Source organism: Acinonyx jubatus, chromosome C1, assembly GCF_027475565.1.
Source record: "Acinonyx jubatus isolate Ajub_Pintada_27869175 chromosome C1, VMU_Ajub_asm_v1.0, whole genome shotgun sequence".
NCBI classification, from domain to species: Eukaryota; Metazoa; Chordata; class Mammalia; order Carnivora; family Felidae; genus Acinonyx; species Acinonyx jubatus.
In genome coordinates this window covers 20,726,421-20,742,583 of record NC_069381.1, presented here as the reverse complement: position 1 = coordinate 20,742,583, position 16,163 = coordinate 20,726,421, and the positions used below count along the sequence as shown (strand labels likewise).

Sequence of the window (16,163 nt, the reverse complement as noted above, 5' to 3'; positions counted from 1 at the left end):
TTATAGAATCTTAACACCTATTGAACTCAGTTTTGACTTTCAGTTGAACCAGGTTGTCCCTAATTCTGTCGGTCATTTTGTCAAATCTCTACTTAGGAAGTGTTCATCTCTCCCAGCCTGTTTCACTGTATTACTTAACTGTTGCTGTGTAACATGACCCCAAAACTAGTAACCTAAAGTTATAAACATTATCATCTCATAGTTTTTATAGGACAGGAACTTGAAAGTGACTTAGCTGGGTACTTTTGAATCAGGGTCTCTGAAACTAAAATCAGGATATTGGCTGGAGCTAAAATCAATCATCTGAAAGCTTGATTAGAACTGGAGGAGCTGCTCGCGACCTCTCACCTGCGGCTGGTAGCGGGAGACCCCTTTTCCTCACTATCTGTACGCCTCTCCATAGGGCAGTCTGAGTGTTCTCATGTGACAGCTGATGTCCTTCAGAGCAAGTGATCCAAGAGAGAGCAAGAGAAGCCTAGTCTCTGAGGCTTCGACCGCATCCTGTTTATATTTAAATGCAGTCCATACCTATAGAGAGAAGAATTAGAAGAGAGCAGTATTAAAGAATTTGAGGACATTTTAAAGTCACCACTATGACCCATGAACTTAATAAACCAGCTAACATCTCTGAAGAATATCTCCATTATATCTTGCAATTACTAGTATTGGGGGTTATTTCCTTCCGTTATTTCTTCACATGTTTCTCCACTTTCCATAGTTGCCATCATTTGTGTGTATGTCTGTGTGTGTACACAAAAATGTTATATTCCGGGGTTTTGGGGTTTGTTTTTTTTTTTAATTTTTTTTTTCAACGTTTATTTATTTTTGGGACAGAGAGAGACAGAGCATGAACGGGGGAGGGGCAGAGAGAGAGGGAGACACAGAATCGGAAACAGGCTCCAGGCTCCGAGCCATCAGCCCAGAGCCTGACGCGGGGCTCGAACTCCCGGACCGCGAGATCGTGACCTGGCTGAAGTCGGACGCTTAACCGACTGCGCCACCCAGGCGCCCCGGTTTTTTTTTTTTTTTTTTTCACTGAAAGATATGCTGTCATTCATGAAAAGACACTTTAAACCAAGACCACCTCTAGGGGAAGTTGGTGCTTGAATGGTTCCTACCTCTTGTTCCCTCTCTCTCCCCCTTTCTTTGATAGCAGTAATAGGGGTGAGGGAGATGACTAATGGAAGATGGATTCTGACACACAGAGATTAAGGGAAAAGGTTCTTAAAGCCTTTAGACTTGATGTCAGATGCCAGGAATAGGACTGAGAATCCCAAGTGGCATTCAGCCAAAAACCTCAGACAATAGCAGTATTAATTTTCATCATCCTCTCTCTCTGCAGCAACTACAGTTTCTCAACAGATGGTTTCAGTGGATCAGGAGGCGGTGGCAGCCATGGTTCCTCTGTGGGTGTCCAAGGAGGTGTGGACTGGATGAGAAAACTGGCTTTCCGCTACCGAAAAGTGAGAGAAATCTACGATAAGCACAAAAGCAATGTGGGTGGTAAGTGTGGCATACGACCAGTCTGATACTCTGTTTCCTTCTGACTTCTTGCATTCTTTTCCAGGCATCCCTTAGAACTCCCTAGCAACTGCTTAGGAATTGGGGCCGCAATAACATTTTAATTTTGTATTAAAAAAATTGAGGTTTGATTGAAACCCTTTGAAGAGGAAGCTTTACATTTCTCACGCACTTCTCTTAGCATTGCTTTGCAAAGTTCTCCTGTTTATTAGACAAATACCTTTTTAAAGGAAATGTGTTCCAGAGATTATGTTTGATGACTTGTTTTATTCTGGACTTACAACTATTGTCAGTACTAATAGGTTGCCATATTTTTTGACTGATTTATTTAACCATCAGAACAAGTCAGGTAGAGGGGCTCCTGGGTGGCTCAGTCAGTTAAACAACCAACTTTGGCTCAGGTCATGATCTCACGGTTCAGGAGTTTGAGCCCCACGTCGGGCTCTTTGCTGACAGCTCGGAGCTTTGGATTCTGTGTCTCCCTCTGTCAGGTAGAACTAGTGACTAGGTTTCTAGTGGATGGAAAACTAGGTCCAGAATTACAGTTGGCAGTGGCCAGGTGTTGGACCTTGGAAATCCTTTCTGCCCAGAAATACCTCAAATATCGGCTGTCACTATGCCTAAAATTCCATTATTTATAATTAATTAATTAACCATAGGTTGTTCAAATTAGAAGAGACATTTCTCATTTTGCATTTGAGAAAACATGTTTATTATGAGAGTACTGAGGGCAGCTTACCCATAGTCACGGCTGGAATCCAATCTCCTAACTCTTGGTCCAGTGCCCTTTACATTCATGCAGTCCCCCCCCCCCCTTTTTTTTTAAGTGTAAGAGATTTATCTATTTTTTTATTCTTTATTTTTATTTTTATTTTTTTTAAGTAAGCTCTACACCCAATATGGGGCTTGAACTCACGACCTCAAGATCAAGAGTCGCATGCTTAATGACTGAGGCAGCCAGGCACCCTCATGCAGTTCCTTCTTTAGTGATGTACCCTTATAAGAAAAAAAATTAAACTGTGAACCATTACCCTCAAAGATCCGCATATACACAAAATGTTGCATGAAGTTTCGGGGATTCCATGCACTGTCTAGTGGTATATTACCCCGGATCAAGAGAGTCCTCCTGCCACACCATGCTGCTTTACATTTTGGTGCAGAAAGTAAAAATAGGACTTCAAAGATAATTTGTTTCATTTCTTTTAGAGCCCTCCAGTACCAGATAAAAATCACAGGCATCTGGGCTTTGGGAATCTAATTTGCTTTTTTTAGATTCCCCTTCTTATGGCCTATTTTTTTATAATGATTCAGAGTCAGTACTTTTTATTTTGACACCTCCATCTTTTTGCTTTTACTCTCTGCAGACATTAGCCTTTCTTTTGTTAGTTTTCATATACAACCCAAGTATCTGATCCTTTTTTTGCCCAGTGAGTTCCAGGACCTGGTTTTCTGAAGAAAGTGATAGGATGCTCTGTGAGAATCCCCTGAGCCTACCCTGGGGAACATATTAAAACTAATGTCTACCTGTATTTTATAAAATAAGAATTAACAAAAGTGCCACATCATATTATTAGTTATGAGTGTGACATATACACTTATGTGTGGGTCACATACTGGTTTTGTTGTTTTATCAGAGATGTTGAAAGTCCTGTAATTCTAGGCTTGCATTGTGAAGCCATCAATCTGAAAACATATTGTGCACAGTTCTCACAGAAATGCCTTCTATTTTTATGGAATATTTGTAGTAGAGTATAGGATTTCTCTTTCTACCTTCACTATAAGAAAATACAGGGCCAGATTGATTATTTGAATATTGTAATTCACGTGTCTGATAACATGCTCCCATCAGATCAGTTCTGTTTTGTTCTGTGTTTAATTGTCTGATGTTAAGCACTGTTTTAGTCTCTTCTTATCTGGAGTTGTTTCACAAGTAAGTATGTACAAATAAATGATGTTCATAGAGTTGGTTGTTGAACCTGGAATCTCAGGGCTGTGAAAGCACAGTCCCACGGGAGCAGTGCAAGGCAGTGCAAAGACTTCTGAAACCAAAGCCACTGACCTGCTTTGTGATCTTAGGCAACCTCCTTTTCCTCCCCGGGCTTTGGTTTCTTTAGAGAGATTGGAAATGCTGCAGACGCTCCCAACTATAACCTACATTTTGCCCCCTTTGATTCTTGATATCACGTCTAAAGCAGTGCTCCTCAAAGGATGGTCCACTAGTCTGCAAATTATGTTATTGGGTGGTGATAAAAGAGTGAGCTTGTTGCAGAATTTAATCACAGTGTTTCTTTCAGCTGATTTTGTTGTGGTGGTTGCCCCCCACCCCCTAGCAAAACATTCTGATAAAGTCAAAAAGACCTCTTAATTAAGTAGGCTACTCTAGGGTTTTACCAGGAAGAGAAACCTGTTAGCTCGGTAGAATATTTCAGTGACCCACAGTGTTTCTAAATTGAATTTAGAAGTTGCTTCCTCGGTGTCAGCAAGGATATGTTGTCAAATGATAAATGTGTCTGCTTTTATTCTGAAAGGCCTGCTCAGTCCCCAGAGAAAGGAAGCACTGCAGAGACTGAGAGCAGAAATTGAAGTTTTAACAGATTCCTGGTTAGGAACTGCATTAAAGTCCTTACTTCTCATCCAGTCCAGGTATGGTACTTCTTTTAGTTCTCACCCTCTCTAAGAAACACTCTTTACTACCCCAGTCCGTGATAGGCCACTCTCTAACATAGGTTTGGGCTCGTGGTAAGAGGAGTTTAAAGGATGCAGGAAAACATGTAGGGTAGGTAGGAGGTAAGGTCATTCTGCGCTAACAGCACGCCTTCGAATTTTAAGAGAATATTTATACATGAAAGCCTTTTTCTTTCTCCTTACTTTTTTCTCACAGAATTAAAGCTCAGTGACCAATAATCTCCAGCCAGGAGATGGCCCAGTCACATCAAAGAATCCATGTAGGAGACACATCACATATTCTAGGTACAGGACACTCTGAAGAAATGTACCAAAACCCACTTAGGAAGGCAGGATTCAAAAGGAATATATTAAGCAGTTTAGGGATATTTCAGCTTGAAGCTCAGAATGGGAAATAAATACAGTCAAATACAGTCTGCACTAATACCCTATTGCTCCCTCCCTCAAAGCAGGAATTCCAGATCTACAACTTAGTAGAGCAAACAGTAAAACTGACACTGAAGGGTGGGTATTCCTGAAGGTAAAGTACATGTGAAATTAACATGTATTCTGGAATTGGTGCTGCTATTGTGTAAAAGGCAAAGAGGACTTAAGTCATATCTTATTAAGGGCTGAGTTGCATTCAGATGAAATAGCACTGTGACTATAAGCCTTTTTGCTGGTTTCCTAGCGTGTAGGGTCAGTGACATGGATTGGTGGTTTATTTGCTAACGAGTGCAGTGAGCTAGAATGGTTAGAAGGGAAATGAAGCAAGAATCAAGTTGCTACTCTGTGCCCACTATATATATAGAATCACTGTCCTTTAATATAGGAAATAAATAAACCTGAGATAATTAGACCAGTAACTGAACATGGCCCTGAACAAATATCAGGCCCTTTGAGGTTAGTTTTTAATAATTAGTTCCCAAAGAGAAGGCCCGTTCAAATTCTTGCTCCCAGGTTAGTTTGGTTTCATCTTTTTCTTTTTATTTTTTCTCCCTTCTAGAAAGAATTGTGTGAATGTTCTGATCACTACAACCCAGCTGGTTCCAGCTCTGGCCAAAGTTCTCCTGTATGGGCTAGGAGAAATATTTCCTATTGAGAACATCTATAGTGCTACCAAAATTGGTATGGTTTCTATTTTGTTTCTTGTCACTTGCTTTACATAATACTACCTACTTATGATGCACTTAGTTCTTTACTAACCCCTTGATTAGGCATTTTAGAGAGAGAGAGAGAGAGAGATCTGTAACCCTCACAGCAGTCTTCCTAATACTAGTGATGGGCCAGTTCAGGCTTAACAGCTGTGTAAGCTTGCTCAAGCCTTCATAGCTAGTAAGTTGCATAAACAGGATTCAAATCCAGGTTTGTAGAACTTAAAATTTATCATGTTCTTTCCTTTTATAATAATTGGAAGAACATACAGGTAGCTTAGAAATCTACCTTTTTTTGTGAGAGGGGGAGAGAGCACATGAGTGCATGCTGCCATGGAGGGTAGAAGGGGCAGAGGGAGAGGGAGGGAGGGAGGGAGAGAGAGAGAGAGAGAGAGACAGACAGAGAGAGAGAATATCTTAAGCAGCCTCCATGCCCAGTGTGGAACCTGATGCGGGGCTCATCTCACTGAGATGACCTGAGCCGAAATCAAGAGTCAGATGCTCAACTGACTGAGGCATCCAGGTGCCCCTACAAATCTCCTTTGCCTCATTCCAAGTTTCTTTTTCTTTCTCACAGAGAGAGTGCTGCAGTAGAGTATAATAGAAAAAGCACTAGATTAAAAATCAAAGGCTAAGCTGCATACTTAAAAATGGTTAAATCTCTCACACCCATTAGGATGGCTGCTGTCAAAAAAAGAAAAATAAGGGAGCCCATGTGGTTCAGTCGGTTGAGTGTCCAACTCTTGATTTTGGCTCAGGTCACGATCTCATGGTTTGTGGGATTGAGCCCCACATTGGGCTCCACTCTGACAGCACAGAGCCTGCTTGGGATTCTCTCTCTCCCTCTCTCCAGTGTCTCTCAAAATAATACACTTTAAAAGAAAAAAGAAAGAAAAGACAAATAAGGGTGCCTGGCTAGCTCAGTCAGTGGAGCACGTAACTCTTGATCTCGGGGTCATGACTTCGAGCCCCACATTGGGCATAGAGTTTACTTAAAAATAAAATTAAAAAGAAAAAGAATAAGAAGTGTTGACAAAGATGTGGGTAAATTGGAACCCTTCTGCCCTTTTGGTGGGAACATAAAATGTTGAAACTGCTATGGAAAACCATACAGCAGTTCCTCAAAAAAATTAAAGATAGAACTATCATATATATGATCAGCAATCCCACTTCTGGGTATATATCCAAAAGGATTGAATGCAGGTTCTCAAAAAAATATTTGCACACCTGTGTTCATAGTAGCCAAGAGATGGAAGCAGCTCAGATGTCCATCAAATGATTGGCTCGACAAGATGTGGTGTATACGTACAGTGGGGTTTTATTCAGTCATAAAAGGGAAGAAACTCTTGTCACATACAGCCACACGTATCAGCCTTGAAGGCACTCTGCTAATGGGGTAAGCCAGTCACAGACAAATACTTCTTAGAGTAGTCAGATTCATAGAAATAGAAAGTAGAATGGTGATGAACAGGGGCTTGGAGGGGAGGGAAATGGGGAATTGGCTGTTTAATGGGTATAGAATTTCAGCTTTGCACCATGAAAATTTCTAGAGATATATGTTGCGCAACAATGTGAGTATACTTTACGCTACCGAAGTGTACATTTAGAAATGGTGAAGATGGCAAATATTCTGTTATGTGTTTCTTACCACAGTTTTTTGAAAAGGAAAAAAATAGTAATAAGGACTAGAAATCAAGTCCTATCTCTCCCAGTTACTAGTTCTTACCTTAGGCAAATTACTTTATCTCCTGAGCCTCAGTTTTCTTATATAAAATGAGAAACTTCCAGATAGGTTGTGAAATCAAATGAGACTATATGAAGGTACTTTTTAACCCCTAAAAATGTATTCAGTACCAAATATGTGAGACAGTGGGTACTCAGTAAACATCTGCTGAATTAATTAATTGGTGCCAGGTTTATACAAGACCAACTTGTTCTATTAAGAAGGCAGCAGAGGGGCACCTGGGTGGCTCAGTGGGTTAAGCGTCTGACTCCGGCTCAGGTCATGATCTCACAGTTTGTGGGTTCGAGCTCCGCATCAGGCTGCGTGCTGACTGCTTGCTCAGAGCCTGGAGCCTGCTTCAGGTTCGGTGTCTCCTTCTCTCTCTGCCCCTCCCCCACTCGCGCTTTGTCTCACTCTGTGTCTCAAAAATAAATAAATGTAAAAAAAAATTTTTTTTAATAAAAAAAAGGCAGCAGAATTCTCACTCTGCTTCTTGTGTGCTACACACGGTCAGGGAAAGAGGAACATGACAACCCTCTCTTCGCCTGTTCAGACTCTTTCTGCTTACAGTTTCTACTTCCACATTGTACCATTGTACTTCCTAGAGTTTGAAGCTGATCTGTGGTTATTCATTTTTTTAATCTACTACATGCCTACTGATCAGCTTTCTCCATAAAAGGTAGGTCTGATTTTTTTTTTCTTTTTATATCCCAGGACCTGTGGAGGTTATAAGCCCACCAAGCCCTATTGACATTTATTTTTCTTCCTTCATTCACCAAATATTTCTTGGTCACCTTTATATGCAAGGCATTTCTCTAGGCGTTGGGGATACAGCAGTGATCCAAAAAGACAAAAATCCTTGCCCCTAGTGGGAAGAAATGGTCAATAAATAAGTAAGTAAGTAAACTACATATGTCATATGGTCATAAGTACTATGGCTGACAATCAGGAAAAGAAAGTCATGTTTCTTTTTTTTAATTTTTAATTTCTTTTTAATGTTTTATTTATTTTTGAGAGAGAGAGAGACGGAGTATGAGCGGGGGAGGGACAGAGAGAGAGGGAAACACAGAATCAGAAGCAGGCTCCAGGCTCCGAGCTATCAGCACACAGCCCGATGCAGGGCTTGAACCCATGAACCATCAGATCATGACCTGAGCCAAAGTCAGACGCTTAACTGACTGAGCCACCCAGGCACCCCTAATTTTTTTATTTTTGAGTGAGAGAGAGAGCGAGAGCACGCACAGGGGAGGAGCAGAGAGAGAGAGAGGGAAACACAGAATCCAAAGCAGGTTCCAGGCTCCAGTCAGATGTTCCTGATGGATCAAATAAGGTTGCTTTTAGCTACATGGAGGAGGTCATTAATAATCTTGACGTGCAGTTTGAGCAAAATGATGGGGGTGAAATCCTAATTGGAATGGACTTAAGAGAGAATGGGAAGAGCTGGAGAAGTCAACCATATGACAACACTTTAGATCAATTGTAAAGAATAACAAAGAAATGAGGCAGTAATTGGAGAAGTATATGGGTTCAAGAAGATTTTCGAACATAAGAGAAATTCTGCCAAGTTGATATGCAGGTGGAAATGATTCACACATGAGGAAGGACAATAGCGATGCCTCCTGTGTGTCAGGTATTGCCAAGGCGCTAGGAATACAGCAGTTACAAAATCCTCTGTACTCATGGAACTTATCTTCACTTGCTGGTGCTAATTGGGTTATCTATCCATATGAAGAGAAAAGCAGAATTATATTCCTTCTTTATGCTATTTGAAAAAATAAATCCCAAATGGATTAAAAAAAAAAAAAAAACATGGTAAGCAGAAGTTTAACTTTTAGAAGAAAATACAGAAGAGTAGAAAAGGATCTCATTTAAAAGACCCCAAAATTAGGGGTGCCTGGGTGGCTCCATGGCTTGAGCACTGACTCTTGGTTTCAGCTCAGTGATGATCTCACAGTTAGTGAGTTCAAGCCCCACATAGGGCTCCATGCTGATGGTGTGGAGCCTGCTTGGGATTCTCTCTCTCTGCCCCTCCCCTGCTCGCTGTCTCTCTCTCTTTCTCTCTCTTTCAAAATAAATAAACTTAAAAAAAATAGACCCCAAAAATAGTTCTAAAAAACAAAAAATTATTGTTTTGATTAGATGAAGCTTTTAATTTTATATCCAGTGAAAGATAGTATAAAGTGACAAAACAAACCAGACTGGGAAAAGATATTTGCAACCCTTTTACTTGTTAATTGGTATACAAAATCTATAAAGAACTATAAATCATTAAGCAACAAACAACATATTAGAAAAGTGGACAGAAACCTTGGAACAGCCAGTTTGCAGAAAAGGAAAATCAGTTTGCCAGTAAGCAGATGAAGAGTTCCTTAACCTCACCAATTAAGGATATTCAGATTAAAGAAATGCAAATTAAAATCTGATACATTTCCTGTTCATCAGATTGATAGAGACTTAGTCTGACAGTGCCCAATTTTGTCAAGAAAATGGAAACACTCTATCTGTGGTATTGAAAATGGATATAGCCCTTCTTGGAGAACAGTTTGTCAATGTCTTGTAAAGTTGGAGATGTGCATAACCCTGTGATCAAGCAACTCCACTTTTATAATTTTTTTTAACATTTATTTTTGAGAGAGAGCATGAGTGGGGAAGGGGCAGAGAGAGAAGGAGACACAGAATCTGAAGCAGGTTCCAGGCTCTGAACTGTCAGCACAGAGCCCAATGTGAGGCCTAAACTCACAAACCATGAGATCACGACTTGAGCCAAAGTTATCATGAGATCATGACCTGAGACGCTTAACCGACTGAGCCACCCACGCACCCCTAAGCAACTCCACTTTTAGATAGATACACTTTAGTACAGGGGTCTGCAGACTCTAACTCATGTGCCAGATTCTGCCCAATGCCTGTTTCTATAAAGTTGTATTGAAACATAGCAGTGTCGGATCATTTCAATAGCTGCTTTCACTCTACAGTAGCAGAATTCAGTTGTTGCAACAGAGATCATATGACCTGCAAAGCCTGAACTATTTACTACCTGACTCTATACAGGTAGTTTGCCAACCCCTGCCCTTAAGTAATTCCCACATCCACAGGGAGACACGTGTGAGAATTTTTTTTTTTGATGCCACATTGTTCATAATAGAAACTAATTAGAGACAGCCTATCTGTGAACCTGTCCATGAAAAGAAAATGGATAAATAGATATATCCAAACAATGGAATGCTATATGGCAGTTAAAAGCGAATGAACTAACCTACATACATCTGCAAGGATTAATATGAAAAACAATGTTCAACACAAAAAACACATTGCAGATAGGTAAGTACAGCATGTATCGTTTATCTAGAGGTCAAAAATGTTCACCGCCATATACCATATATTGTTAATGGATACATATGCAGAAAGGAAGGGCCATCAGGTGGGGATACACAGGAAACTTCAAAAAAAAAATCTAATATCTCATTATTCTTATTTTTTTATCTAAAGCAAAGATAAAGTGTTTAAGATTTGACAAAAGTGGGTTGGTGGAAGGTATACAGGAATTTATTTTATTCTTTTTTGAGTGTGTATGTTGATTTCATTTACAATAGATTAGGGGAAATCCAGCCCCCCTTCATATTTTGCTGTTGCTGCCACTGCTTCACTATGCATTTCATAAGAACCCAGAGCACTCGCTAAAGCCTTTCATACTTGAAAGGTAGATCTTCTGCAGTGCTTTTTATACTGAGTCCTGACACCCATTGAGTGGGAATGATTGTATTCCCTTTGACAGTACATGTGCTTATTTGGTAATTTTTCTCAATCTCATTTCACCCAGAGCTGATTTGCGAAGCTATAGTGGTACCTGGTGCCTTGGTAACCACAGTGAGAGGCTTAAGGCTTTCCTTGACAGAACTGTGAAATGGGGAGCAAGGAGGCGAAATATTTGTCTCCTTCCTCTGAAATGATTTCAGAGCTTTGGTTCTGTTAATTGCCACTCTGTTATCTTGGACATTAACAAGACTTCTCAGAATCATCTCTGAAAATGTCATAAGTGTTTTTGATAGGGGAAGCCCAGAAACCTAATATTCTCCAAAGGCTTGTTTAAAGTCTTGCAGTTGTTTGACATTTGGTAAGCTGAATGGCCATTGCCCATACCCTCCTGAATGGAAAGCTCATCTCCAGAATTTTTTTGAGAGAGTAAAATGGAGGAGGTATATTTACCAATGGTATTGGGAGTCATTTTTTCATGTAGCTACTTCTTCACTTTGAGCTGTTAATAACTCTCTCCATCTCTTAATCCTTTTAGAGGAGACATTCCTAAATGTATTTCATCCTTGATCATTACATGCCAGAACAATGAAAACATCTCTTGTGTCCTTGTCCTCTAAATAGGAGACATTTCCTTTGTTGGGTCTTGGGAAAAAAGTCTAAAATCTGATTTAAGGTTTTTTTCTGTAGACAGATCATAAAGTAGACTGGGTCTGGCAGTGGTTGGCTTAGGTCATAAGGATGTAATATTTGGAATGGAATTAAGACAGCTCTTTGAACATAATAAAAATTTATTATTAGTGGAAATATTTAATATTTGAATCGGGGCTCAAAACATGGATTATAGTCATCTACTGAATCATTTATGAGATTAATATGCATTTACTCTGCAAACATTGAATTGCCTGATTCGAATGTCCAACATCACAATGCTATTGCAAAGTGTTAGCACTGAAAGGGACCTGAGGGCACCTGAGCCAAGCTTTTTATTACAAGTGGGAGACTGAAGCCCAAAGTGGACTAGTGTTTGGTCCAGGTGACTAGTTCACCTGGTTTGAGGTGCCAGTTGGGCTAGAGATTTCAAAGACTTGCAGTTGCTTAGATGTGCCAAGCAGGACTTCTGAGTAAAGGTGTATAGGTTTTCTTGTCAATTACGATCTAGTCTTCTCCAGTTCATGTATTTATATACTTATTGCAACAGTTTTCCAGCAGATGGCAGTCAAGTGCCTTGAGGAAGAGGCACTTTTTTCTTCCTCACTCAGGAACCTTGGTGCTAAGTCACTGGTCTGGTAAGAAGAAAGGATGAGGTTAATGGGGCAGAATGAAGAAGAAAGCAGAGTTAGGACTTTGCCTAACAGAAACAGGGAAATAAAGTCTAAGATGGTGAAAAGAGCAAGGGAGATAATTGCCTTTTTGTTTACTTATGCAACTAAAGTATCTTTCCTACACCAGTATCATCTGTGCATCTTTCTGGTGTGTTTCACATGGGATTTGAATTTTGATACATTGCCAGTGTTTTTCAACTGTCTGCATGGATTTAAATCACCCTTTCCCAAGGTCAGTTTCAGAGATACACTATCTCAGTTGCTTGCAGTTACAACATATAATAGGATATTCTGCATGTGACAGATTTACTGCCATATCCATTGGCACTCTGGGGCTCTACCCCACTAAAAGACATAAGACCCATGCCTAGGACTGTTTCTGGAAAATGAAGAATGGGAGGAAAATGGCCGTTAGCCCATTTCTTGTTACAAACAAATCAGGACCTTATGCTTCCACTTTTTTTTTTTCCTATACTAAAACGTTTCCCTCCAAAATCATCCTTTCATCATGGCATAATAGCCAGAACCTAGACTTGGAACCAGGAGTCCAAAGTGTAGCTACTAGCTTGTTTGTGATCTAGAACAAGTTTCTAATCTTTTCAGTCTCATTTTCATCTGTAAATATGAAATGGTAGTTATCTCACTGATTATTTTGAGAATTCATTAAAGGAGTACCCTTGAAAGCTGCTTTGTAAGCTATAAAGTACAGGAGATAGGGAGAAGAGAAGTGGTATCCCAGCTGTCACACTTTTTAGGCTCCTTTGCTTCCCATTTATAAAAATTCCCCACACTAAGATCTTAGGGGCTTTACCCTAAATATGAAGATTAAAATAAGAACCTAGAAAGCACAATGCCTAGAAAGCCTGATGTCTTCATTGTTGTCTAAATAGCCCAATTTGCCATTCTTTGGGTAGCGGGCCTGCTGGCTCTCTAGCTGTCACGCTTACTCCCCACCAAACTACCCACATGGGCTGCTACTTGTTCTGCCCAAGCATAGGCAGGTGAACCAGCAGCAGCCCTTCTCTTTGGTGTTGAAAAAAGGTAGGGAGAATGTCCTAATGGGAAATTTCTTTTTCTCATCAGGTAAGGAGAGCTGCTTCGAGAGAATCGTGTCTAGGTTTGGAAAGAAAGTCACGTATGTAGTGATTGGAGATGGGCGAGACGAAGAAATTGCAGCCAAACAGGTAAAGAGAACAGTGCGTGTGGGAATGCATGAAGCAATTAGAAAGATGGTAAAAGTCAGAAATCTTAGCAATCTGCTGTGTCTTTAGTGTTTTCCCTTGTCTTTCTCTCCTGTTTTTCTTCAAAGAGGTTCGTTTGTTTCCCCAAATAGAGCTTTCCCTATAAGTTGTTAGATCCTTCTTATCCCCCTTCTGTTTGCCACTCAAATTTTAAAATCTTTGAGCCCTGCTGTAGGGACCCCCATCTTCCATCTTCATCTTAGAGGGCAGTGCCTTCCCAAGACTATGAGACTTCACTACAAAAAGGGGCGCCTGGGTGGCTCAGTCAGCTGAGCATCTGACTCTTGATTTCGGCTCAGGTCACGATCCCAGGGTCGTGGGATTGAGCCCCTCTCAGAGGGATTCTCTTTCTCTCTCCCCCTCTCCCTCTGCCCCTCCCTCCCACTCATGCTTGCACTCTCTCTCTCTCTCTCTCTCTCTCTCTCTCTCTTAAAAAAAAAAAAAAAAAAAAAGCAAATCACTCTGACTTTTCCAGGCTTTAGATCTTCAAAAAGCCACTACAATCAAGTAGAAATTTAGATAAAATCCTTTCTGCTTCCAAGCCCAGGAAGGATTCTTCTGACATTAACCTCCTCACTATGCAGGTCCCAACTCCAGGTCACCTCATCTTAATACAGGAAACAGTAGATGAAAGAGTCTTGGCTCTGTAATCTAACAGTAGATTGGTTCAGATCTCATCTGTTTATTTAGCTGTGTGGCTTTGGACAGTTTACTTATCCTCCTCTGCATTTATTAAATGGATCTGCAGAAGTTCTTTTCCTCTACCCTAGTTTCTTTCCAGCAACTCTGTTTCTTAGACTTGGAGGTGGTAGGTTGCCAACTAGGACCAGCTGTCCTGATTTCTTCACCCAGTTAATGTAAAAACTTCCACTATTAATAAACTGTGTGATTGGTAATCTGGTGGCATGATTACCTCATAATGTTTTCATTTACCATTTTATGTAGCATTTCTTTCTTTTTCTTTTTCTTTTTTTCTCATGTGTTATCTCTGAGGCTTTGATTCTAAAGTACTTGTTGCCCTCTGGGAAAGACACTAGAAACTAGTAGATGGAGGCATCAGTGCTTCTTGGTTTGAAGAAGGGAGCGGGGGAGATAAAGAACAACTTCAGGGGCGCCTGGGTGGCTCAGTCGGTTAAGCGGCCGACTTCGGCTCAGGTCACGATCTCGCGGTCCGTGAGTTCGAGCCCCGCGTCGGGCTCTGGGCTGACGGCTCGGAGCCTGGAGCCTGTTTCAGATTCTGTGTCTCCCGCTCTCTCTGCCCCTCCCCTGTTCATGCTCTGTCTCTCTCTGTCTCAAAAATAAATAAACGTTAAAAAAAAAATTAAAAAAAAAGAACAACTTCAGTCATTAGCAGAGTTGGTGCCTCTAAGCTGATGCCTGTAATCATCTACCATTGAGGGGCACCCGGGTGGCTCAGTTGGTTAAGCACCTGACTCTTGATTTCTGCTCAGGTTATGATCTCACAGTTTGTGAGTCTGAGCCCCATGTCACGCTCTGCGCTGACAGTGCGGAGCCTGCTTGGGATTCTCTCTACCCCTCCCCTGCAAGCGCGCTCTCTGTCTGTCTCAAAGTAAATGAATGAATTTAAAAATAAATAAGTAAACAATTAAAACAAAAAAGAATATTAACTGCAGAAGCCAAAGTGATGTCCAACTGGCTTCTTTAAAAAAAAAAAAAAATCATCTATTATTGATATACCCATTGGAAAATGCCTTTAGAGTTCCATCCAGTTCAACCTCTACCCTGTGAGGGACCTTTTCTGCAGCCACTTTGACAGAAGACGTTCTGATTCTCGCTTGAATAAACCCAAGAATGGGGAGTCCGCTTCCTAGGTGTCCTGTTCTACCATGGGGCCACCCAAGCTGTTAGGATGTTCCTCCTTCCACAGAACTAAAACTCATGTCTCTAACTTTCACATCCTGGTCCTAGTCCTGAGCACAGCATAACACGTCTGTTTCCTCTTCTGCATATTAAAAGCCCTTTAAATATTATGTGTGAGCAGCATGCTCGAAAAAACCCTGAGCTGCATGCCAAAATAACTGTTGTAGGACTTCAGCGTTCCAGGTAATTTGCAACCAATTTGAGCAAAACAGTCAGTAGAGCTAATCCCCTTCAGCTTCATAGAACGTGGTTTCCAACACTTGGATTTTTCAGATCCCTTCTTTAAAATGTGGCTTCCAGGAACAAAAAATTTTTTTTAGTTTAATTTTTTTTTAATTTGTATCCAAGTTAGCATATAGGGCAACAGTGATTTCAGGAGTAGGTTCCTTAATGCCCCTTCCCCATTTAGCCCCTCCCCCCTCCCCCCTCCAGTAACCCTCTGTTTGTTCTCCATATTTAGGAGTGTCTTGTTTTGTCCCCCTCCCTGTTTTTATATTATTTTTTGCTTCCCTTCCCTTATGTTCATCTGTTTTGTATCTTAAAGTCCTCATATGAGTGAAGTCATAGGATATTTGCCTTCTCTAGTTTTGATTGCTGAGTAATACTCCATTCTTTATCCATTCATCCATCAATGGACATTTGGGCTCTTTCCATACTTTGGCTATTGTTGATAGTGCTGCTATAAACATGGGGGTGCATGTGTCCCTTTGAAACAGCACACCCGTGTCCCTTGGATAAATGCCTACTAGTGCAATTGCTGGGTCGTAGGGTAGTTCTATTTTTAGTTTTTTGAGGAACCTCCATACTGTTTTCCAGAGTGTCTGCACCAGTTTGCATTCCCACCAGTAGTGCAAAAGAGATACTCTTTCTCCGCATCCTTGCAAACATCTCTTGTTGCCTG

General features: G+C 40.8%; 1 protein-coding gene across 2 annotated transcripts in view; it reads left to right on the top strand.

Annotated features, from left to right (window-relative positions):
• EYA3 (EYA transcriptional coactivator and phosphatase 3) overlaps window positions 1–16,163 on the top strand; it is a 96,633-nt gene that overhangs the window by 76,013 nt on the left and 4,457 nt on the right. For both annotated transcript variants that reach the window (XM_015075058.3, XM_015075057.3), the window contains 4 exons: window positions 1,343–1,503; window positions 4,050–4,164; window positions 5,192–5,313; window positions 13,224–13,324. In XM_015075058.3, the coding sequence (XP_014930544.1) occupies window positions 1,343–1,503; window positions 4,050–4,164; window positions 5,192–5,313; window positions 13,224–13,324 (499 nt within the window). The remainder of the gene's footprint in view (window positions 1–1,342; window positions 1,504–4,049; window positions 4,165–5,191; window positions 5,314–13,223; window positions 13,325–16,163) is intronic.